At 34.0% G+C, this 24505-nt stretch overlaps 2 protein-coding genes across 3 annotated transcripts; both read left to right on the top strand.

The window, feature by feature from the left end:
- LOC18787638 (beta-glucosidase 12) lies at nucleotides 2856-7100 on the top strand. Of its 2 annotated transcripts, XM_020557714.1 has the most exons (13): nucleotides 2856-3148; nucleotides 3270-3339; nucleotides 3437-3495; nucleotides 3608-3683; nucleotides 3874-3951; nucleotides 4083-4170; nucleotides 4266-4521; nucleotides 4606-4721; nucleotides 4827-5044; nucleotides 5127-5158; nucleotides 5266-5368; nucleotides 5486-5594; nucleotides 5708-7100. In XM_020557714.1, the coding sequence occupies exons 1-13, from the start codon at nucleotides 2975-2977 to the stop codon at nucleotides 5877-5879; spliced, it is 1551 nt and encodes a 516-aa protein (XP_020413303.1). In that variant the 5' UTR covers nucleotides 2856-2974; the 3' UTR covers nucleotides 5880-7100. The 2 variants fall into 2 exon arrangements, with proteins under 2 accessions (XP_020413303.1, XP_020413304.1); XM_020557715.1 differs by lacking the exons at nucleotides 5127-5158; nucleotides 5708-7100 and having other exon boundaries at nucleotides 5486-5578.
- LOC18787222 (cyanogenic beta-glucosidase) lies at nucleotides 16292-19747 on the top strand. Its single transcript, XM_007221041.2, has 13 exons — nucleotides 16292-16496; nucleotides 16618-16687; nucleotides 16785-16843; nucleotides 16956-17031; nucleotides 17315-17392; nucleotides 17511-17598; nucleotides 17690-17945; nucleotides 18034-18149; nucleotides 18252-18469; nucleotides 18552-18583; nucleotides 18691-18793; nucleotides 18916-19024; nucleotides 19151-19747. The coding sequence occupies exons 1-13, from the start codon at nucleotides 16323-16325 to the stop codon at nucleotides 19320-19322; spliced, it is 1551 nt and encodes a 516-aa protein (XP_007221103.2). The 5' UTR covers nucleotides 16292-16322; the 3' UTR covers nucleotides 19323-19747.

Below are 24505 nucleotides of genomic sequence, written 5' to 3'. Positions count from 1 at the left end.
GGGTTCAGTTAGGAGGAAGAGGTTGGGTGGGGAGGGGGAGGAGGTTGTTCGGGAGGGGTTCTAGGTGGCTGTGGGGTGGTTGTGGAGGGTATGTTAGTTGGACCGAAATGCCCCTCTATGTTAGAGTAATTGAAAAAAATTGGAGATTTTTCTTGCATTGTTCGGAATCAAAACTCATGGACCTTAGTGATAAAAGTGGTAAGCTACCATGACCAAAATGACTTTTTGTCTTAACAAAATAAAGGGTTTAGGATAAAAAAAGAACGTGAAGAAGTGATAATAACTTGAGATGTTTTTTTGGGTAATCTTGATAAGTATAAGTTGACTCTGGTTGGCATGGTGAAATAAATTTCTTTGCAAAACACGTGTGCATGCCATTAGAAGGGTGTTGAGGGCGCAACTCTGTATGTCATGGTACAAATGGAAAGTTTCATATTTGGATGAATAGTCAAACACGAATAGTGTGAGTAGCTGCAAATTCTGATTTAGTCTCCTAATTAACCACGTGGGTCAAATTTTCAAAAGAATTTGACGGACCATTATTTTCTTGACACTGTCAATGTCATTAATTTGACCATAAATATGTAAGGATGAGTTTGGCAATTACGTTATTTTTCTTTTAGCGGTTATAACGTCTTCACAACGTTTTCTTGTTTTCTTTTTCTCTTTTAATACTCTTTTGACGGTTTCAAAGATAATAGATGCACAATCTCTTTTTTCGCACCTTGAAGATAATAGCTTCTTGTATATAAATTAGACCATGTAACTTTTAACTATTTGATTAAAAATAAGTCAATCGCAAAGGACCCACTAGTGTAGTAATTTGGAGTATTTACTCCCTCAGGCAAGGTTTTGGGTTCGAATCCTAGCATTCATATTGTGTGTGTTAGTTTAATATGCTATCGCCCCTTTCAATAGAAAAGGTCCTCCAAAAAAAAAAAAAGAAGTCAATGAATATTTACAAAACAGACGTTTATATCACAAAAATTAAAGGCGAAGTGGGCCCTATAAGGTATTCATCAAATAAATTACATAGTGGGCCCTACAAAGTATCTATCACCAAAATGGTCCCCAACCATTGCTCAAGTTTCAACTAACCTCAAGATCGTTTGTGAAAACCCCACCAATTGGACATGTTTTTCTGATGTTTAAAAGAAATAAAAGTAAAATTCTATTATACGATTCCTAGTTCGTTAAACACAAAAGATAATCACAAATTATGCGCAAGAATTTAAACAATCTACAAATTTACATTGTGAAGAAAACAATTCTGTGTCAAATTTCTTATCACAGTTTGACCCAAATGGCTATTAGGAGACTCAATCATTCTTAGCGGCTACTCACACATATGCACCAAATATTATATTGTGAAGAAAAGATAATCACACATTTACATTGTGAAGAAAACAATTCTGTGCCAAATTTCTTTTTACAGTTTGAATACAGCAGTTGAGTTTTGGGAGGAGACAAACTCATTCAAATATGAAACTTGCCATTTCGCTTTGTAAGTTCGACCGAAATGCCCCATGTTAGAGTAATTTGACAAAAAATTGGGGATTTTTCTTGCATTGCTCGGAATTAAAACTACATGGACCTTAGTATTAAAAGTGGTAAACTACAGGGACCAAAATGACTTTTTGTCTTAACAAAATAAATTTATTCTACATGTAGATGCATGTCAAAATATAGCACTGATTCCATATAAAATTCTAGGAGATTACAAAAAATATTTAAAAAATGATTTCGGAAGGTAAGTTTCAATTTTAGAGGAAAGAAGAACGTGAAGAACTGATAATAATTTTCAGATGTGCTTGAACAAGTCTGTAGCTAGCGTAGGTGGAAAACTCATCCTTTGCATATTTAGAGTCCAATAAGATAAACATGCAGTGATGACTTTTTGTTTTGTTTTGTTTTTTTGGTTTAAAACCCCTTTTCTTTCACTGGTTTTAATGCCATTTTTCTTCCCATAAAAGTTAACACCCTTGTCTTCAAGCCGTTTTCCTTTTGCTACTCTTTTGACGTTTTCAAAAGATAATTGATGTACCTTAAATTAGGACATGAAGGGAAATCTCATATAATATTTCAAAGCATTCCTTGAATCAATGTAATTTACTTGCTACATGAACACGAATCTCAAGAGTTAAATGTGGTGAGCTATGCTATGTGAAAAATATATTTCAAAGGATTAGAGAAAAGACCCTAATTGCATTGCCATAACTTGAGATGTCTTTTTTTGGTAATCTTGATAAGAATAAGTTGACTCTGGTTGTGCATGCCATTAGAAGGGTGTTGAGGGCGCAACTCTGTAGAATGTCATGGTACAAATGGAAAGTTTCATATTTGGATGAATAGTCAAACACGAATAGTGTGAGTAGCTGCAAATTCTGATTTAGTCAAACGTGAATAGTGTGGTCAAATTTTGAAAAGAATTTGACGGACCATTATTATGGGAAGTAAAATACCATTAAAACCAAAGGAAAGAAGGGTAACAAAAAGTCATTTCTGCATGTTTATCTTTAGGGTAAACAGAAAGAAAATTGCTATGAGAATTGTAGGTGGAACAGTGGAAGGCAATGGCATTACTTTGACCATAAATATGTAAGAGTTTGGCAATTACGTTATTTTTCTTTATCATGTCTTCACGGCTTTTTTTCACAGTTTGACCCAAACGGCTAGTAGGAGACTCCACTGTGCGGCTACTCGCACATATGCACCATTATATTGCGTGTTTGAATATAGCAGTTGAGTTTTGGGAGAAGACAAACTCATTCAAATATGAAACTTGCCATTTCCCTTTGTACCATGACATTCTACGTAGTTGCCCCCTCAAACCCATTCAATGCCCATGTGTGTTTACTATTCTCATGCGCAGGACGTACTTCCTCCTCTATATAAAGGCCATGCAGCATGCCAGCCAGAGCCAACTTATACTTCTCAAGATTATTACCAACAACAACAAAACAAACCTCAAGTTATGGCAATGCAATTACGTTCTTTTCTCTTAGGCATACTGCTACTAATTGGCCTTGCTTTCACAAATAGCGAAGCTGATATTAGAGCTCCACCCACACATTTTGACACTGCTTCTCTCAATAGGAGCAGTTTTCCAGAAGGGTTCGTATTTGGTGTAGGTTCTGGATCTTACCAAGTAAGTCCTTTTCTGGGATTTAATTTGAGTTTTGATTAGGGTTTTCTTTCAAATTCAGACCAAGCATCAATCCACGCAAGAATATTGACATCTTCTTCATTGTGTCTCTTGAATATTTCAGTATGAAGGTGCTGCAAAAGAAGGTGGTAGAGGACCAAGCATTTGGGATACCTTCACCCACAAATATCCAGGTTTGTCCAATCAAATCATCAATTAGTTAAAATAACAAAATCGTGCTACTTTTACTCTCATGCTCTAAATAAATAAATTTTCTATGATTAATTGCAGAAAAGATTAACGATAGCAGCAATGGAGATATCACTGTTGACCAATATCACCGCTATAAGGTTCATGACCCAATGTGCACACATTAAATTTTGAAGCATGAAGAAAACTCATCACATTGAAGATAAGCTCCCGATAATTTTTATCTGATTTCTTTTTTGTTATGCACTGTAGGAAGATGTGGGGATTATGAAGAATATGGGGTGGGATGCGTATCGATTCTCTATCTCATGGTCAAGATTGTTACCAAGTAAGTTCAATTGTGACCAATCGTCAATATTTCTGCGTTCATGGTTTTCGCTTAAGTAATGTGTCCAAGTTGTCTACATAATAGAAGTCGAAGTTCAAGTTCAATAACATATAACCCAACTTTTTTAAAGTTCAGTTTAAATGTTATTGGTGCACTTATTTCTTTATTTTCTGGTTTTGTTAATTGTTAGATGGAAAGTTAAGTGGAGGAGTGAACAAGGAAGGAATCAAATATTACAACAATCTCATCAATGAGCTCTTACGCAATGGTGAGTCATCCCACTTTACATGATCAATAATTTATACAATAGGAGTTACATGCACTCATAAAAAATAAAAAAAATAAAAAAATCATTTTGTCAAACTTATAACTCGCTTTTATTGATGATGCTATTTATAGGTTTAACGCCATTTGTGACACTTTTCCATTGGGATCTTCCTCAAACTTTAGAAGATGAATATGGTGGTTTCTTAAGCCCTCATATTGTGTAAGTGAAGAAATTAGTCCTTTGAATGGTATTGATAATTTAATTAATAAATTAATACAATTATGACATTTACATTTTGAAATCTGTATATACAGCAATCATTTTCAAGATTACGCAGAACTTTGTTATAAAGAATTTGGTGATCGAGTAAAGCATTGGATGACACTGAATGAGCCGTATACCTTCAGTAACTATGGTTATGCAACTGGGTCCCAAGCGCCGGGACGATGCTCCACTTGGCAACAGCTAAACTGCACCGGCGGAGATTCATCTACTGAACCATATTTGGTGACACACCACCAGCTCCTTGCTCATGCAGCTGCCGTAAAATTGTACAAAAATAGATACCAGGTACAATTAATTAGTTTGTTGCAACAAGAGAGCAACTACTTTACCTTTTTGTGACTCTAAAACAAACTAAATGTTCTTGTGCAGGCGTCTCAAAATGGAGTGATAGGGATAACATTGGTGTCAGATTGGTTTGAGCCCTTATCGGAAGAAAAAGAAAATAAAAATGCTGCATTACGAGCTTTGGATTTTATGTTCGGATGGCAAGTGTATTTTGAATTTGCTTATGCATATAATATTTGCTATTTACTAGCGAGCAATACAGAATATAATGTCAAGTTAATCCTTGAATTTTTACATTCTTATAGGTTTGCTGAGCCATTGACAAGTGGTGACTATCCGCAAAGCATGCGATCTCTTGTCGGAAGCCGATTACCAAAATTCACAAAAGAACAATCCAAGTTGCTAATTGGTTCATTTGATTTTCTTGGACTAAATTACTATACGGGTTACTATGCAAGTGATGCACCTCGAAATAACTCGGTATACGCAAGCTACACAACAGATGCTGGCGTTAATCTTTCATGTGAGTACAAGTTCATAATTTAATTCAAGAAATTTAAGTTTATAGACTAATTAGATTCTGATATTCATATGTGTTGTGGCAGCTGAGCGTAATGGAGTCCTCATAGGTCCAAAGGTACACATCAAATTACTATATGAAGCCTTTATGATTTCGACCATTAATCGTTTTGCACTTACAAATTTGACTCCTAAAAATCTAAAGATCTTCAAATTTTGGTGCAGGGTGCTTCGGAATGGTTAAATGTTTATCCACAAGGAATTCAACATCTTTTACTCTACACAAAGAAAAAGTATCACAATCCAATTATTTACATTACCGAAAATGGTAATTTTGTCTAGCCTTAAGTAATTGCATGTGTTTCACATATTTTTGGTGGAAAACACGCACAAGTGGTACAAAGTCTAAATTTGTAACTACATAATAATGTATTATATATTGCAGGTGTGGATGAGTTGAATGATCCTAAATTATCACTTGCCGAAGCCCTTAATGATACCCATAGAATTGACTTCTACAATCGCCACCTTCATTATGTTCAAAGTTCTATTGAGTAAGTGTATTCAAAAATTCATTTATAATATTTAAATATATTTGTATATGGTATAGCTTTTGATATTGAATTATTGACGCTAATATATTTAATTTTCTTTGATTTCTTTTTAGCAATGGTGTTAAAGTGAAGGGATTCTTTCCGTGGACGTTGTTAGACGACTTTGAATGGAGTTCGGGATTTAGTATTCGATTTGGTATCACCTATGTTGATTACAACGATAGGCTTAAAAGGCACCCAAAACTCTCGGCGCACTGGTTCAAAAGTTTCCTTAAGGAGTATTGAAAACTTCAGATCATATTCGTCATTCAATATTTGTATTTAATTTAATAATGTGAATTTTATGCATGTAAAATAATACTAGGGATTCCAAATTTGTGTACATACAAAATTAGAATTCCAAATTTGTGTACATTCAATCATTTCAATTTTAGTCATTGTATAGGATTAAAATTGCATTCAACCCTCTTGTAAAATTAAACATTGATTTTTAGTCCTTTGATGAGTGTCAACATACGCATAATTATGAAACTCTTTTGTTTGTAGTCCTTTTACTGACTGTCTCGAATTTGAGTTATTTATACTGACACCTTTTAAGGTTTTTCGTGTTTACGCAAAACCCTCAAAGGTCTTGGAAATTACACCAACACCCCGTTAGGTTTCAAAATGGTTTCACATAACTCCAAAAATCCAAAAAAAAAAACCTAAAATTGGATGTAAAAGGACTCTTGCATAGATAAAATACCATTCATGATATCAGAACTGTTTGGATACAGTCGCACCATAATTTCTAAACCCTAACAAAAATAAAATAATAATAAATAAATCATAAGACGCATCGTACTATTCCATGGGAAAAAATGAAGACCCTTCCTCTCTTCCATATCTTCATCTCTTCCATCTCTGCTCCATCATCGAAATCCTTTGTTGCTTTGAAAAGAGAATTCTCAGATCCTGCAATCTCATTGCACCTCGATCTTTCTGCTTTGTAGCGTTAGTATTTAAGTTGGGAGGAGTTAATCCAATAAGCCAAGAAATAGGAAGTCAAGGCCCTGCTCCAAGTCAAGACGTGAGCAAAACCCATATAGCAAATGAAGAAGCTGGTACTCGGCCATTGTGAAGAAGTTGCTCTAGTTTGATTTTTTGGTTTGAGTTAGGATTGACCCCTTTTTTTTTCTTTTTTTTTTTCTTTTTTTTTTTTGTGATTGGAAACATATTGGAGAAGGCATGGAAGAGATGGAGAGGATGAAGGAAAGCGTACGTCTTTTTTTCCTTGGGGCAAACGTACAATATTGGGGATTAGGGTACAATTCTATCCAAACAGTATTCTAATACCATGAAGGGTATTTTAGTCTATGCAGAAGTATTGTTATATCAGGTTTTAGGTTCTTTTGGATTTTTGGAGTTATGTGAAACCAATTTGAAATATAAGGGGGTGTTTGTGTTATTTTTAGGACCTCAAGGAGTTCTGTGAAAACACGAAAAACCTCAGAGAGTGTTAGGATAAATAAGTCCCCGAATTTTCACCTATTCCTTTAAATTCTATTGTACTTTGACCATACCACGGTGACAAAAATTTTGAAATTTAGTAGCCCACTATTTAGAGGCTACAGTACGGCTCATGACACGAGCGCATATGCACAAACTGATCTCTAATCAAACTTGAGGTTCAACTTCAACGACCCAAATTGTCTATTTGTTAGAATCTCATAAAACATCATCCTAACCAAAAAATAATGAATCAAATTGGAAATTATCTAATTATTTAATTATGGTCAAATAAAGAAACCAACACAATTATGAAAAGTTGAAAAAAAAATTTTTGGATATAATCAAGAACAGAGTCTGTGACGAGAGAGAGGAGAAGTTTCTATTCTCTGTGTTTTTTTCTTTAGGGAGTAACCATGCTTAGATGGGTTAGAGATCATCATAGTGGTTGCCCTTTTTTTGTCAATCTCTCTATATCATCATTAAACCAGGGCGAGGAACGAATACCATTTACAAAGGCACAAGTCTAAAAGACAAAGGAGCAATAAAAAACCAGAAGCCTGTGACGATGCGAAAGCAAGCAGAAGCCTGTGCCGATACGACAGCAAGCAGTAGGCCACAGTGTTTCAGATTATTGATCTTATAATTGATGAAGACAAAAAAATCTTAAGTTATTCGAGACGTTCATGTTGGAGATATGCCCCTCCATACTACAAGAAAAAAACTCTTTCGCAACGAAATCTTTTGCGACCAACCCAAATTTGGTCGCCAAAAAATGTTATGGGCAACAAAGTTTTTTAATTCGTCGCCAATAATTCATCCGATTTATCAACTAACTCACCACAAAATATGTCCTAATGGCAACCAAAAGATTTGGTCTCTAGGGGAGGAGTTGGCCACGAAGTTTTCCCTCTCTTTATTAGAAATAAACAATTGGGCCACAAATTTATTTCTTTGTTGTGCCTTTTAAAAATTCTTGTTTGGCTCATATTCTTTTGAAACTTAAATTTCTGCATTATAATTTTTTTTCCTTCTCTTTTCATATATCGGAGGACTTCAATGAATTCACTTAAATTGATATTTGGTTATGTACTATGAATAAGTATCTGTTATTGATGTAATTTTATATTCCCCTGTTTCCATTTTAAAAGATCTCTTTGCTAGTGTTTAAAGTTCACCCGAGAAGAAGCGAGTATTCTAAAGGTTGCTGTTGTACATTATACATATGTCCTTAGGTTGAGTTTTTCCAACATGACTAGGATTTGAAGTTGGACATTTATGTTTTTTGCTTTCCAGCTTGTAGGAAAATGCCTAAGAAAAGAGTGCGTCTAACATGACTAGGATTTTGAAGTTGGACTTGCGTTTATGATTTTCAAACATCTGGGATGAAATTTTACTCTCATGATTGGCTAGTGGAGATTGTGAATTGGTAATAATCAGGTTAAGGAGCTATTTAAAAACATACATACCCTATTTGATTTGGATTTTCTCTTTTTCTCTTTTTCTCTGGTTTGATGTAGCAGTAGCCATTTTGATTTCGCTAGAAGATTTAGCTATAAGAAATTGCTTTCTGCTTTTTGAAACCAAACCAAATTCTCATTTGAAGCAATAAGTTTCTCATTTGAAACAATGGCTAAGATGTAACTCACAGAGCTTACTATTGAATGAAAAACAAGATACCCTCTTTATTTTCCTCCTATTGTTCTACTATATGGAGTTTCTCCTGTTATTTATGCTAAGGTAGCAGATTGTACTCATAGATTTAGAGATAGTTGAGTTTATTTCAGAATAATTCACTAGTTGTGGTTTTCTTTATTGCAGTTGTGTATTCAAACAGCTCCAGTCCAGAGTTGGAGTCCCTATGCAAGTGATGCACCTCAAAATAACTCGGTATACGCAAGCTGCACAACAGATGCTGGCGTTAATCTTTCATGTGAGTACAAATTCAGAATTTAATTCAAGCAATTTAAGTTTATAGACTAATTAGATTCTGATCTTCATATGTGTTGCAGCAGCTGAGCGTAATGGGGTTCTTATTGTCCAAAGGTACACATCAAATTACTAGATTAAGCCTTTATGATTCCAACCATTAATCGTATTGCACTTACAAATGTGACTCCTAAAAATCTAAATATCTTCAAATTTTGGTGCAGGGTGCTTCGGCATGGTAAAATGTTTATCCACGAGGAATTCAACATCTTTTACTCTACACAAAGAAAAAGTATCACAATCCAATTATTTACATTATCAAAAATGGTGATTTTTTCTAGCCTTAGGTAATTGCACGATCAATGTTTCACATATTTTTGGCGTAAAACACACACAAGTGGTACGAAGTCTAAATTTGTAACTAGATAATAATGTATTATATATTGGAGGTGTGGAAGAGTTGAATGATCCGAAATTATCACTTGCCGAAGCCCTTAATGATACCAATAGAGTTGACTACTACAATCGCCACCTTTATTATGTTCAAAGTTCTATTGAGTAAGTGTATTAACAACTTCATTTATAATATTTAAAATATATATGTATATGGTATAGCTTTAGATTTTGAGTTATTGATTCATATTGTTAACATTAAATGTATAATTTTCATGGACGTTGCTAGACATCTTTGAATGGAATTTAGGATTCACTGTTTGATTTGGTATCACCTATGTAGATTACAACGATATGCTTAAGAGGCACCCAAAACTCTCAGCGCATTGGTTCAAAAGTTTCCGTAAAAAGTATTGAAAATTTCCGATCATATTCGTCATTTAATTCACTAATGTGAATTTTATGTATGTACAATAATCGTAGGGATTCCAAATTTGTGTGCATTCAATAATTTCAATTTTAGTCCTTGTATAAGATTAAAATTGCATTCAACCCCCTTGTAAAATTAAACATTAATTTTTAGTCCGTTGATGAGTGTCAACATACACATAATTATGAAACTAATTTGTTTGTAGTCTTTTGACTAATTGTCTCGAATTTGAGTTATTTATACTAACACCTCTTTAGGTTTTTCGTGTTTTCACAAAACCCTCAGAGGTCTTAGAATCCGTGACAAACCCTGCTTCCCGTCCGACATCTACGCGACGTCAGACCTACTTTACTAAAAAGCCACATAACCCCAATTTAAAAGGATAAACTGTTTGACTCATGTCGAAAATTCGGCAGAGTCTCATCTGTAACTGGAAAGATTCCCACAGTTTTAATATGTAGGAAAACAATAAAATAACAATCAAGACTCTTTTATAAGGTCATTCTAGTACTTTTCAAAGAGTGAAACTTCCTAGGAAGACTAACGGACAACTGAGGGGTCAAACTTCCCATGTTGGTTAACCTGGCCCATGAGGCCCACGATCTCGAATTTCCTATCCGAAAGTTCCTACGGGTTCAACAAAGCCTATTCAACACGTCATATAAGTTTGGTCTTGATCGAGCCGTCGGATCTAAGCCAATCGCAAGATCAGACGGCGATCACTTCGCCTAACCTGGAATCATTGATTCAGAGTATCCGGTACTCCGATTCTTGATCCGCAAGTTCCTACATGAACCTAGAGGTACAGAGAAAGACATATTTGAAATTGGGATCGATCGAATGGGTATTGCACCTAACATGTGATATCAAACCCGGATATCGCATATTATGTGCAATACCCATTCGACTGTCAAACGATAACCCATTCAAAATCAGAGCATACCGTCGTGCTTAGGATGACAAGGATAAGATTTTAGAACCTAATGGGCCGACACCCAGTGGTCCACACTTTGCCACCAGCCGCCACCAGCCGCCAGTAGCATCTGGGTGACCGAAAAACTCCAAATCAACAAGCAATATCTATACCATTAGAATCAGACTACCTAGGGAATCAACTTTTGTTCTTGGACCAAGGCCAAAAACTAACCAAAACTAGCTGGAATGAAGCCAAAACCGTCGGCGAAAAATGGGCATTTTGAACTATCTGCAAAACCTCAAAATCGATCTACAATACCTAAATAAACAAATAGAACATGATGAGGGGATGAATTTCCATACCTCATACGACGGAATTGGCCGTCAAAATCGTAGGAAAATGCAAGAACACTACCGTAAAAACCTAACCCTTTTAGTGGCCTGGAAGTCGAACAGTCAGTGACTGCTGCAAATGGCATAAGGAGAAAAGGAAGAAGTCGCGGGCGAGAAGGAGAAGATAAAGAGAATTGGCCTGGTTATCATATTAAAGGTACTGTAGCAGTATTGTTTGCTACAGTAACAAATTTCAAAATTCCCTTTTTACCCTTTTCGTTTCTAGGCCTTTACGAAGTCAATTGAGCGTGTCGCCTATCAACGAACTCATATCGACGAGTTCCACGCAATGGTGTCACTCTTTTCCCCAAAATCCTTCCGGAACAAAAAGTGACTAAAGTGCCCCTACCATCCAAGGACAAAATTTTAATTTCACAAATAGATAAATTGAATAAAACGATTAAATTGGGTCGGGGGTGTTACATCTCTGCTCCATCATCGAAAATCCTTTGTTGTTTGAAAAGAGAATTCTCATATCCTACTATCTCATTGCACCTTGATCTTTCTGCTTTTTAGTTAGGATTTAAGTTGGGAGGAGTTAATCCAACAAGCCAAGAAATAGGACGTCAAGCCCCTGCACCAAGTCATGACGTTGGGAGCAAAACCCATGTAGCAAGCAAACGAAGAAGCTGGTACCCAGCCATTGTGAAGAAGTTGCTCTAGTTTGATTTTTTGGTTTTAGTTAGGATTGACTTTTTTTTTTTTTTTTTTTTTTTTTTTTGGTGATTGGAAACATATTAATTCCGAATCTGGCATATGGGGAAGGCATGGAAGAGATGGAGAGGATGAAGGAAAGCATCTTTTTTTTCATTGGGGCAAGCGGACAATGCGTGTCTGATGGGTTGGTTTTTTTCTTTTTACTATTTTATTTGTAGTATAATAATGGGTATGAGACTACGGTACAATTCTATCCAAACAGTATTCTAATACCATGAATGGTATTTTTAGTCTATGCAGAAGTATTGTTATATATGGGTTTAGTTTTTTTTTTATAATGAATTTTTGGAGTTATGTGAAACCAATTTGAAACATGAGAGGGTGTTCATGTAATTTTTAGGACCTCAAGGAGTTTTGTGAAAATACGAAAAACTTTAGAGAGGTGTTAGGATAAATAACTCTTTGAATTTTCACCTATTTGTTTAAATTCCTTTGTACTTTGACCATTATACCACAATGACAAAATTTATGAAATTTAGTGGCCCACTATTTAGAGGCTATAGTATAGTTGGTAATTTTTAACAACAATATTAAAACCTTGCAAGTGCACAAATCAAATGATAGTATAGTAAGCAAGCAGGGGTCGTTCCCACAGAGATTGTAATCTAAAGATATGTTTATCAATGTCACACAACGAAAACTAAAACACAATTAAACACGAAAATAAAATAAAGATTGAAACCATAAGGACTTCCACACACAAGCAAACACCAAGGGGGGTTTTGATTTGATTTTGTAAATAAAACAAAACAAGGAAAACAAAACAAAACCAAATTTAAATTAGAGTTTAAGAGAAATTGGTTTAAAATCAGTCAAGAACAATAACTAGGACTCACTATCCACCTCCAAACAATCAATCAATTCATAAACAACAATAGATAATCAATTTCTAGCAAGCATATGATGACGACACTCACAACAAGATCATGGCATTTGAGTCAAGTTGTATGATTCTCTCTTAAGTGTATGTAAAGTGTATGGCATTTACATCAATACATGTATTCTTAATTGAAATCCAGTATGGCATTTACTCAAATTAACAATCAAGAATCCATTAAGATCAAAGAGAATAAGAGTGTCACAAAAATCCTAAAACATGGCATTTGTTATTAGGAATTCAAGAATCGATTTCTCATAACTAGTCTTAACCCAATTATTCGTTGCAACCAAGAACACCTTCAATATGGCAATTGACCTATGTTCTACAACAATTTAATCCTAATACATGCTTCAAAGTTAACTACTCAAAGAAACAAAATATCAGAATTCACATAACATAGAGAAACCAAAATCATCATGCTTGTAGAAACTGAAAAATCCATTCAAACTTGTTTATAGAATTGAAATCATGTTTAGGGCTTCAAGATTAAGCCCTTACTAAAAATAAATTAGTTACTCATGTTCTTGGATGAACTCAAAAATAAATACATAAGAACTGAAAATTAAAAGAAGAAAGGAAAGAAAGAACTCGTTAGCAGCTTTCTCCTCTTGCTCGGTTGATCTCCTTAGGACGTGAATCCCTTGTATGGGGGCCTTGGCTAGACTTTTATATGACTTATATCAGAGTCCTAACCCTAAAATTGACTGAAAAGTCATCCAAGAAGTCTGGGTAAACAAGGAATCCAAATAGGAAAGTAAAGATCACAATTCTTAACTCCACAGGGAAATACAGCTCAGCCCAATTGTCACACGATTTGGGAATTTTGGGCCTTCTAGAAAAATCAGTAAAAATATATTTTAGAAAGATAAATGTCTTATCTTTCCAACCATATATAGCACGTAACTTGAAAAATTCGGGAAGGCTTCCGTTTCTTCACATGCACGTAACATGTATGAAACTGTCTTGTCTGCACGTGGGCTAACTTTTCTTGTAATACTGTACCAATTGGCTTGGTAGAAATTTCTAGAAAACTCATAGATTGAACTTCAAGATGTTAGCTTTCATCTCCAATTGGCCTTGTGCTAAAATTCCTCTGAAAATTTAATTTTCTCTTAAAAACCTTCTAAGAGCACAGAAAAGCTGAAAATCAGAAAAGTAAAGTAATAAGCCATTTTTAAATCTAATTCTCCTACAAAACCTAAGTAAAATGAGTATATTTATGGACTTACCAAGTACAGCTCTAGTCATGATCGCGTATGCGCAAACTAATCTCTAATCGAACTTGAGGCTCAACTTCAATGACTCTAATTGTCTACTTGTTAGAATCTCATAAAACATCATCCTAACTAAAAAATAATCAATCAAATTGGAAATTATCTAATTGTTTAGTTATGATGAAATAAATAAACGAACACAATTATGAAAAGTTATAAAAATAAAAATAAAAAAAAAGGATGATAATCAAGAACTGAGTCTTACGAGAAAGATGAGGATATTGTTGTAAGCTTTAGATAGAGAAGTTTTTTATTCTCTTTGTAATTTTTTTTTAGGGGGTTAATCATGCTTAGATGGGTTAGAGATCATCATAGAGGTTGCCTCTTTCTTTTCTTTTTTTTTTGTCAATCTGGTAATATCAGGGCGAGGAACGAATACCAGTTATAAAAGCACAAGTCTAAAAGACAAAGGAGCAATAATAAAAAAATATCTTAAGTGATTCGAGTCATGATGTTTGATTTTATATTGAATTACGCAGAAATCTAGGCATTCAAAAAATAAGAAAGGGAATTTCAAATGTTTCAGTACATAATGGTAAGATGTGAAATTGAGATGGAATATGAAAAGAAAAAAAGAGACTCAATATGAGAAGAAGAATTGCAGACAATAGAGAATTTGTGCTTTAAACAAAGAGAAACAAAGAAGCCGAACACATGGATTACTGCGGCGGCGCACATTCCATCTTCTACTGGTGCTTTAGCATTAAAATTTTCACATTAACAAAAGGGAAAAAGTCATTTTTGGGCCTATTAGTTTACCACTTTTACCATTAAGACCCCTGTAATTTTAATTTGATCAATTTTGTCCTTGTAGGACAAAGCCCAATTTTTTTGTCAAATTACTCTAATATAGAGGGGCATTTCGGTCTAATCTTGTATCCCCTCCACAACCATTCCCCAGCTAGAGAGAGAGAGAGAGAGAGAGAGAGAGAGAGAGAGAGAAATGCCCTTTAATATTAGAGTAAATTGACAACAAATTACAAACTGTCCTTGCATTGCTTAGAATTGAAACTACAGGGACCTTAATGGTAAAAATAATAAACTACAAAGACCAAAATGACTTTTTGCCTTAACAAAATAAATTCATTCTACATGTAGATGCATGTCAAAATAAATAATAGCATTGATTCTATATAAAATTCTAGGAGACTACAAAAAATATTTAAAAAATGATTTCGGAAGGTAAGTCAATTTTAGAGAAAAGAAGAACGTGAAGAAGTGATAATAATTTTCAACCTGTGCGTAGTTAGCGTACATGGAAAACTCATCCTTGAATACTCAGAGTCCAATAAGATAAACATGCAGTGATGACTTTTTTAAATAAAATAAAATAAAATTCAAGCCTTATTTCCCTTTTGCTAATCTTTTGACGTTTTCAAAAGATGATGTAATTTAGGACATGAAGGGAAATCTCGTGTAATATTTCAAAGCATTCCTTGAATCAATGTAATTTACTTGCTACATGAACACAAATCTCAGGAGTTAAATGTGGTGAGCTATGCTATGTAGTGAGCTATCCAATATGTGATCAAGATCTTTTCCTTGAATCATGTGAAATATAAGGAGCTGAATATCATATGCTATATATGTCCACCAAATTTAACTTCTAAAGTTCGGGGAAGATCCCGATAGAAGAGTGTTGCAAATGATGTTAAACCTAGAAGTAATATGATCGATAAAAGCATATTAAAGTTTTGTTTAAATGATTATTTATGATTGCATGTAAAGTGGGATGAGTCACCATTGCGAAGGAGCTCATTGATATTCAGATCTAATTATGAATCCAACATCAGAAAATGAGAAAATAAGTGAATTGATAATTAGAAATTAGAGAAAAGACCCTAATTGTATTGCCATAACTTGAGATGTTTTTTGTTGGTAATCTTGATAAGTATAAGTTGACTCTGGTTGGCATGGTGAAATAAATTTCTTTGCAAAACACATGTGCATGCCATTAGAAGGGTGTTGAGGGCGCAACTCTGTAGAATGTCATGGTACAAATGGAAAGTTTCATATTTGGATGAATAGTCAAACACGAATAGTGAGAGTGGCTGCAAATTCTGATTTAGTTAAGCACGAAAAGTGTTAAATTTCTTTTCAGTGTCAAGACTTAGCGGCTACTCACACATTGCGTGTTTGAATATAGCAGTTGAGTTTTGGGAGGAGACAAACTCAATTCAAATAGGAAACTTACCATTTCCGTTTGTACCACGTGCTTCCTCCTCTATATAAAGGCCAAGCAGCATGCCAACCAGACCCAACTTATACTTCTCAAGATTATTACCAACAACAGAAAAAATCCTAAAGTTATGGCAATGCAATTACGTTCTTTTCTCTTAGGCATACTGCTACTAATTGGCTTTGCTTTCACAAATAGCAAAGCTGATATTAGGGCTCCACCCACACATTTTGACACTGCTTCTCTCAATAGGAGCAGTTTTCCAGAAGGGTTCGTATTTGGTGTAGGTTCTGGATCTTACCAAGTAAGTCCTTTTCTGGGCTTTAATTTGAGTTTTGATTAGGGTTTTCTTTCAAATTCCAAGCACGCATCGATCCATGCAAGAAAACTGACATCTTCTTCATTGTGTCTCTTGTGTATTTCAGTATGAAGGTGCTGCAAAAGAAGGTGGTAGAGGACCAAGCATTTGGGATACCTTCACCCACAAATATCCAGGTTTGTCCAATCAAATCATCAATTAGTTAAAATAACAAAATCGTGCTACTTTTAATCTTACGCTCTAAATAAATAAATTTTCTATGATTAATTGCAGAAAAGATTAGCGATAGAAGCAATGGAGATATCACTGTTGATCAATATCACCGCTATAAGGTTCATGACCCAATGTGCACACATTAAATTTTGAAGCATGAAGAAAACTCATCACATTGAAGATAAGCTCCCGATAATTTTTATCTGATTTCTTTTTTGTTATGCACTGTAGGAAGATGTGGGGATTATGAAGAATATGGGGTGGGATGCTTATCGATTCTCGATCTCATGGTCAAGATTGTTACCAAGTAAGTTCATTTGTGACCAATCATCAATATTTCTGCCTTCATGGTTTTCGCTTAAGTAATGTATCCAAGTTGTCTACCAAATAATATAACAAATTTTTTTTTTGTTTCAATTAAAATACTTAATTACAATAACTTAAGCAAAAAAAAAAAAAAAATTCAAACATAAATTAAATAGAAGTCGAAGTTCAAGTTCGATAACATATAGTCCAACTTTTTTAAAGTTCAGTTTAAATGTTATCGGTGCACTTATTTCTTTATTTTCTGGTTTTGTTTTAATTATTAGATGGAAAGTTAAGTGGAGGAGTGAACAAGGAAGGAATCAAATATTACAACAATCTTATCAATGAGCTCTTACGCAATGGTGAGTCATCCCACCTTACATGATCAATAATTTATACAATAAGAGTTACATGCACTCATTAAAATAAGTCATTTTTGTCAAACTTATAACTCACTTTTATTGATGATGCTATTTATAGGTTTAACGCCATTTGTGACACTTTTTCATTGGGATCTTCCTCAAACTTTAGAAGATGAATATGGTGGTTTCTTAAGCTCTCATATTGTGTAAGTGAAGAAATTAGTCCTTTGAATCGTATTGAAAATTTAATTACTAAATACAATTATGACATTTACATTCTAAAATGTGTATATACAGGAATCATTTTCAAGATTACGCAGAACTTTGTTATAAGGAATTTGGTGATCGAGTAAAGTATTGGAGCACCCTGAATGAGCCATATATCTTCAGTTATAATGGTTATGCAATCGGGGTCAATGCGCCAGGACGATGCTCTGCTTGGCAGCAGCTAAACTGCACCGGCGGAGATTCATCTACTGAACCATATTTGGTAACACACCACCAACTCCTTGCTCATGCTGCTGCCGTAAAATTGTACAAAAATAGATACCAGGTACAGTTAATTAGTTTGTTGCGACAAGAGAGCGACTACTTTACCTTTTTGTTACTCTAAAACAAACAAACTAAATGTTCTTGTGCAGACGTCTCAAAATGGTTTGATAGGGATAGCACTAGATTCCCATTGGTTTGAGCCCCTATCGGAAGAAAAAGAAAATAAAAATGCTGCATTACGAGCTTTGGATTTTATGTTCGGATGGCAAGTTTATTTCGAATTTACTTATATAATATTTACTATTTACGAGGGAGCAATACATAATATAATGTCAAGTTAATGCTTTAAATTTTTACTTTATTGTAGGTTTGCTGAGCCATTGACAAGTGGTGACTACCCGCAAAGCATGCGAGATCTTGTAGGAAGTCGATTACCAAAATTCACGAAAGAACAATCAAAGTTGCTAATTGGTTCATTTGATTTTCTTGGACTAAATTATTATACGGGTTACTATGCAAGTGACGCACCTCGAAATAACTCGGTATACGTGAGCTACACAACAGATGCTGGCGTTAATCTTTCATGTGAGTACAAATTCAGAATTTTTTTCAACCAAATTATGTTTATAGACTAATTGGATTCAAATATTCATATGTGTTGTGGCAGCTGAGCGTAATGGGGTCCCCATCGGTCCAAAGGTACACATCAAATTACTAGATTAAGCCTTTATGATTTCGACCATTAATCGTTTTGCAGTTACAAATGTGACTCCTAAAAATCTAAAGATCTTCAAATTTTGGTGCAGGGTGCTTCGGAATGGTTAAATATTTATCCACGAGGAATTCAACGTCTTTTACTCTACACAAAGAAAAAGTATCACAATCCAATTATTTACATTCTTGAAAATGGTAATTTTTTCTAGCCTTAAGTAATTGCATGATCAATGTTTCACATATTTTTGGTGTAAAACACGCACAAGTGGTACAAAGTCTAAATTTGTAACTACATAATAATGTATTATATATTGTAGGTGTGGATGAGTTGAATGATCCGAAATTATCACTTGCTGAAGCCCTTAATGATACCCGTAGAATTGACTTCTACAATAGCCACCTTCATTATGTTCAAAGTTCTATTGAGTAAGTGTGTTAACAAATTCATTTATAATATTTAAATATATATGTATATGGTATAGCTTTAGATTTTGAGTTATTGATTCATATTATTGACATTAATATATTTAATTTTCTTGTATTGCTTTTTAGCAATGGTGTCAAAGTGAAGGGATTCTTTCCGTGGACGTTGCTAGACGACTTTGAATGGTTTTCGGGATTTAGTGTTCGATTTGGTATCATCTACGTAGATTATAACGATAGGCTTAAAAGGCACCCAAAATTCTCGGCGCACTGGTTCAAAAGTTTCCTTAAGAAGTATTGAAAACTTCATATCATATTTGTCATTCAATATTTGTATAATTCAATAATGTGAATTTGATGTATGTAAAATAATACTAGGGATTCCAAATTTGTGTACATACAAAATTTGAATTCCAAATTTGTGTACATTCAATAATTTCAATTTTAGTCCTTGTATAAGATTAAAATTCCATTCAACCCCCTTGTAAAATTAAACATTGATTTTTAGTCCTTTGATGAATGTCAACATACGCATAATTATGAAACTCATTTTTTTGTAGTCCTTTGACTGATTGTCTCGAATTTGAGTTATTTATACTAACAACTCTTGAGGTTTTTCGTGCTTTCGCAAAACCCTCTAAGGTCTTGGCAATTATACAAACACCCTCTCAAGTTTCAAAATAGTTTTACATAACTCCAAAAATCCAAAAAAAAAAAAAAAAAAAAGAAGCTAAAATTGGATGTAAAAGGACTTTTGCATAAACTAAAATACCCTTCATGATATCAGAACAGGTTGGATACAGTCGCACCATAACCCTAACAAAAATGAAATAATAATAAATAAATCATAAGACGCATCGAACTATTCCATGAGAAAAAATGAAGACGCTTCCTCTCTTCCATATCTTCATCTCTTCCATCTCTGCTCCATCATCGAAATCCTTTGTTGCTTTGAAAAGAGAATTAGTTTTGAGGAGTTAATCCAACAAGCCAAGACGTTGAGCAAAACCCATGCAGAAAACGAAGAAGCTGGTACTCAGCCATTGAGAAGAAGTTGCTCAAGTTTGATTTTTTTTTTTTTTTTTTTTTTTTGGTTCTGATTGGAAACATATTGGAGAAGGCATGGAAGAGATGGAGAGGATGAAGGAAAGCGTTCTTTTTTTTCCTTGGGGCAAGCGTACAATGCGTGTCTGATGGGTTGGGTTTTTTCTTTTTACTAGTATAATATTGGGTAGAGATTACGGTACAATTCTATCCCGAACAGTATTCTAATTAGAAAATTAGTTAAATACCCATTTCTAGGCATAAAACTATAAAAATACCCTATACTATTTAATGTATATAAACACACCCAAAATAAACCCAAAAATCAACAGCTGTATATTTTTTAATTTAATTATAAGATGAAATACCTTTATTACCCTTTTAACATAAAATTGGAATTCCTAATAAACACCATATCAGAACTCACGACCTCCAGTCTCTCATCTTCATCTTCAACCCAATTTTCAGTTTTTGTTCTTCCACCTCAGTTTTGACGATGAAATCCTAAGCTCTGTTCTCAAATATATATATATATATATATATATATATCTCTAAAAAAGAATAAGAATGATGACGTCATAGGATTCTGATTGTGTAAGGTAACTATTTCTTCTAATTCTACTTAATTCATCTTTTGGATATAGGAAAACTAAGAGACCCCTTTCCAAGCCCGTGGATCAAAACTTGTAGCCATCTCAATTCAGGGAACATCAAGCAGTAATGCTTTGGAAGATGGAGTTGACGAAGGCTCTGCCTTCAAGCATGTTAGTCCAAATGGCACGACAAAAGCTAAAGTCAGACGCACTGGCACTGGCAATCCATTAGATGCTGGATCTATGAAAAATTTGGAGGATTTGCAACATGAGCAAATGAACAATGACTTGGTGGATTCAGGGGATGAAATGGCTCATGGTGCATTGGTGACTTGGCTTAGTAGAAAATCCTATTCAATCTGCGATCTTCGATTTTGAGGTATTTGATTTTTTTTTAATTTGAATTCATATTTGATTTTATTGTAGTTTGATTTGGGTGATTTCATGTTCGATTAATTAAGTTGCTGGTTAAGTTATCATAATTTTTGTAGTTTTGGAGTTTAAATTTGAAACGTAGATCTCATTCTTCTTGATTTTATATGTTTATTTTTGTTATTGTCGATTTGGAGATAAGCTATTGGATTTTCTGATTTCGTTCTAATTTGTATTTAGATATTCGTTTGAGTTTTAAATTGTGATTTTAATTTCTTTATGTTTATAATTTGGATTGATTTCAGATTTTGTTTGGTTGTGGATTTGCTTTTGTGTTTGGTTTGAGTTGTGGTTACAAATTTGTGATATTTGATTCGGTTATCATATTAATTGAGGTATTTTTTTTCAATTGAATCTGAGTATATTCGTGTTTTTTCTGTTTATGCACTATTGATTTTTGAGTCGACTATAATTTGTTGTTAGGTAGCAATGTTATTACCTTATATTGGAACTTTACATACATGAATTAGAAATAGGATTTCATAGAAAACAAGCAGTGTTATTACTTTATACTGGAACTTTACCGTGGTAGACATGCATTAGAAATAGGATTTTATATGAAACTAGCAGTGTTATTACCCTATACTGGAACTTTACAAGGGGTAGACATGCATTAGAAATAGAATTTCAGATGAATCTAGCAGTGTTATTACCCTATACTGGAACTTTATAAGGAGTAGACATGCATTATAAATAGGATTTCAGAAGAATCTAGTAGTTTTATTACCCTATACTGGAACTTTACAATGGTAGACATGCATTAGAAATTGAATTTCATAGGAAACAAGCAGTGTTATTACCCCATATTGGAACTTTATAGTGGTAGACATGCATTCAAAATAGGATTTCATTGGAAACAAGTAGTGTTATTACCCTATACTGGAACTTTACGGTGGTAGACATGCATTCGAAATTGGATTTCAAAGGAAACGATCAGTGTTATTACCCCATACTGGAACTTTACAGCCATTAATCAACATGAAAGTAAACTAGCAATGTTAACAATGGGTATATGACTAAATATTTCTTTCTTTTTTGAGTTGCTGAAAGCCGACCATTTTATAGTCCTATGCACTCAGTTCAATAATGAAAATCCAATATAGTTTCAAGATTTTGTCCTAGATTCGAATCTAAAATACTATTATTACCCTAGATTGAAACTTTACAGTGGTAGATATGCATTAAAAATAGGATTTCATAAGAAACTAAGAGTGTTATTACCTTAGACTGGAACTTTATAGTGGTCGACATGCATTAGAAATAGGATTCCATAGGAAACAAGCAGTGTTATTACCTTATACTGGAACTTTACAACAATTAATCAACATGACAGTAAAGTGTTAAGAATCTGTATTTGACTAAATATCTCTTTCTTTTTTGAGTTGCTGAAAACTGACTATTTTATAGTCATATGCAGTTAGTCCAATAGTGAAAATCCAATATAGTTTCAAGATTTTGTCTTGGATTCGAATCTAAAATACTGTTATTACCATAGACTGGAACTTTATAGCAATTAGTCAACATTATACTAAAGGTTTGGTTTTTAAATGTCTTACCTCTGAAGCCTTTTCTTGTTGAAATTGTTCTCTGAAATTTTGTCTTTGTTTTGTAGGTAGAGGTTAGTGTGTGGTGTTGGTTTTTGAAAGTAGATCAAGTTTGGTGGTAGTTATGGAGTTTCAGTTTGCATAAATGATGAAGACGGTGAAATGAAGAGACGTTTTGCAGAGATGGTTTAATGAAGATGCATGCTTGAAGTTACGGTTTTCGAGACAGTTTTATGTTGTAATAAAATGTTTGGACTTTTTGTAACCAAAAAAAAAAAAAAAAAAAAAGTTTGGGTGTTTTTATAAAATTGGGCTGGGCTTGTTTTAGGTGTTTTTTGAGTTTTTTTTTTTTTTTTTTTTCTGTTGGGCATCAGTGGCAGTCCTGTAATTTATAGGAACTTCAACACCAATTTTTTATATAGTAAATGGATTTTGGGTGTGTTTCTAAAGCGCATTCCATGTAGGGTTTTTTTATAATTTTAGCTCCCATTTTGGGTATATTAGTGAAGCTCCCTATTCTAATACCATGAGGGGTATTTTAGTCTATGCAGAAGTATTGTTATATCAGGTTTTAGGTGTTTTTGGATTTTGGAGTTATTTGAAACCAATTTCAAACATAAGGGGGTGTTTTAGGGCCTCAAGGAGCTTTGTGAAAATACGAAAATCCTCAGGGAGTGTTAGGTTAAATAAATCCCCCAATTTTCGCCTATTCATTAAAATTCTATTATACTTTGACCATATACCACGGTGACAAAAATTTTAAAATTTAGTAGCCACTGTTTATAGGCTACAGTACGGCTCTTGATGTATGGCTCGTGACACGAGGGCATATGCACAAGTTGATCTCTAATCGAACTTGAGGCTCAACTTCAATGACTCAAATTGTCTTTACTAGAATCTCATAAAACGTCATCCTAACCAAAAAATAATCAATCAAATTGGAATTTATCTAATTATTTAGTTATGATCAAATAAATAAACACAATTATGAAAAGTCGAAGAAAAAAAAATTGGATGATAATCAAGAACTGAGTCTGTGACGAGAGAGAGGAGGAAATTGTTGTAAGCTTTAGATAGAGAAGTTTCTATTCTCTTAGATGGGTTAGAGATCATCTTAGTGGCTGCCCTTTCTTTTTTTCAATCTGGTAATATCATCATTAAACCAGGGCGAGGAACGAACGAATACCGGTTACAAAAGCAAAAGACTGAAAGACAAAGGAGCAATAAAAAACCAGAAGCCTGTGACGATGCGAAAGCAAGCAGAAGGTCACAGTGTTTCAGAGTATTGATCTTATTATTGATGAAGACAAAAATATCTTAAGTTATTCGAGTCATGGATGTTTGATTTTACAGTGAATTACGCAGAAATCTACGCAGCCAAAAAATAAGAGAATTTCCAATGTTTCAGTGCATAATGGTAAGATGTGAAATTGAGATGGAATATGAAAAGAGAAAAAGAGACAGAATACGAGAAGAAGAATTTGCAGACAACAGAGAATTTGTGCTTTGAACAAAGAGAAACAAAGAAGCCGAACACCTGGATTACTTGGGAGGCTCACAATCCATCTTCTACTAGTGCTTTAACATTTAAAATTTTAGCATGAATAAAATGCAAAAATTCATTTTTGGGTCTTGTAGTTTATCACTTTTATCACTAAGGTCCTTGTAGTTTCAATTTAATCAATTTTGTCCTTGTAGTTTGAATTCCGAGCAATTCAAGGGCAAGACCCAAATTATTTTTTTTGTCAAATTAATCTAATGTAGAGGGGCATTTCAGGACAATATTGCATCCTCTCCACAACCATTCCCCAACCAGTTTATAGAGAGAGAGAGGGAGAGAGAGAGAGAGAGAGAGAGAGAGAGGGAGACGA

Source organism: Prunus persica, chromosome G2, assembly GCF_000346465.2.
Source record: "Prunus persica cultivar Lovell chromosome G2, Prunus_persica_NCBIv2, whole genome shotgun sequence".
NCBI lineage: Eukaryota > Viridiplantae > Streptophyta > Magnoliopsida > Rosales > Rosaceae > Prunus > Prunus persica.
The sequence above is the reverse complement of the archived record's forward strand: the minus strand, read 5'-3'. Positions and strand labels throughout refer to the sequence as shown.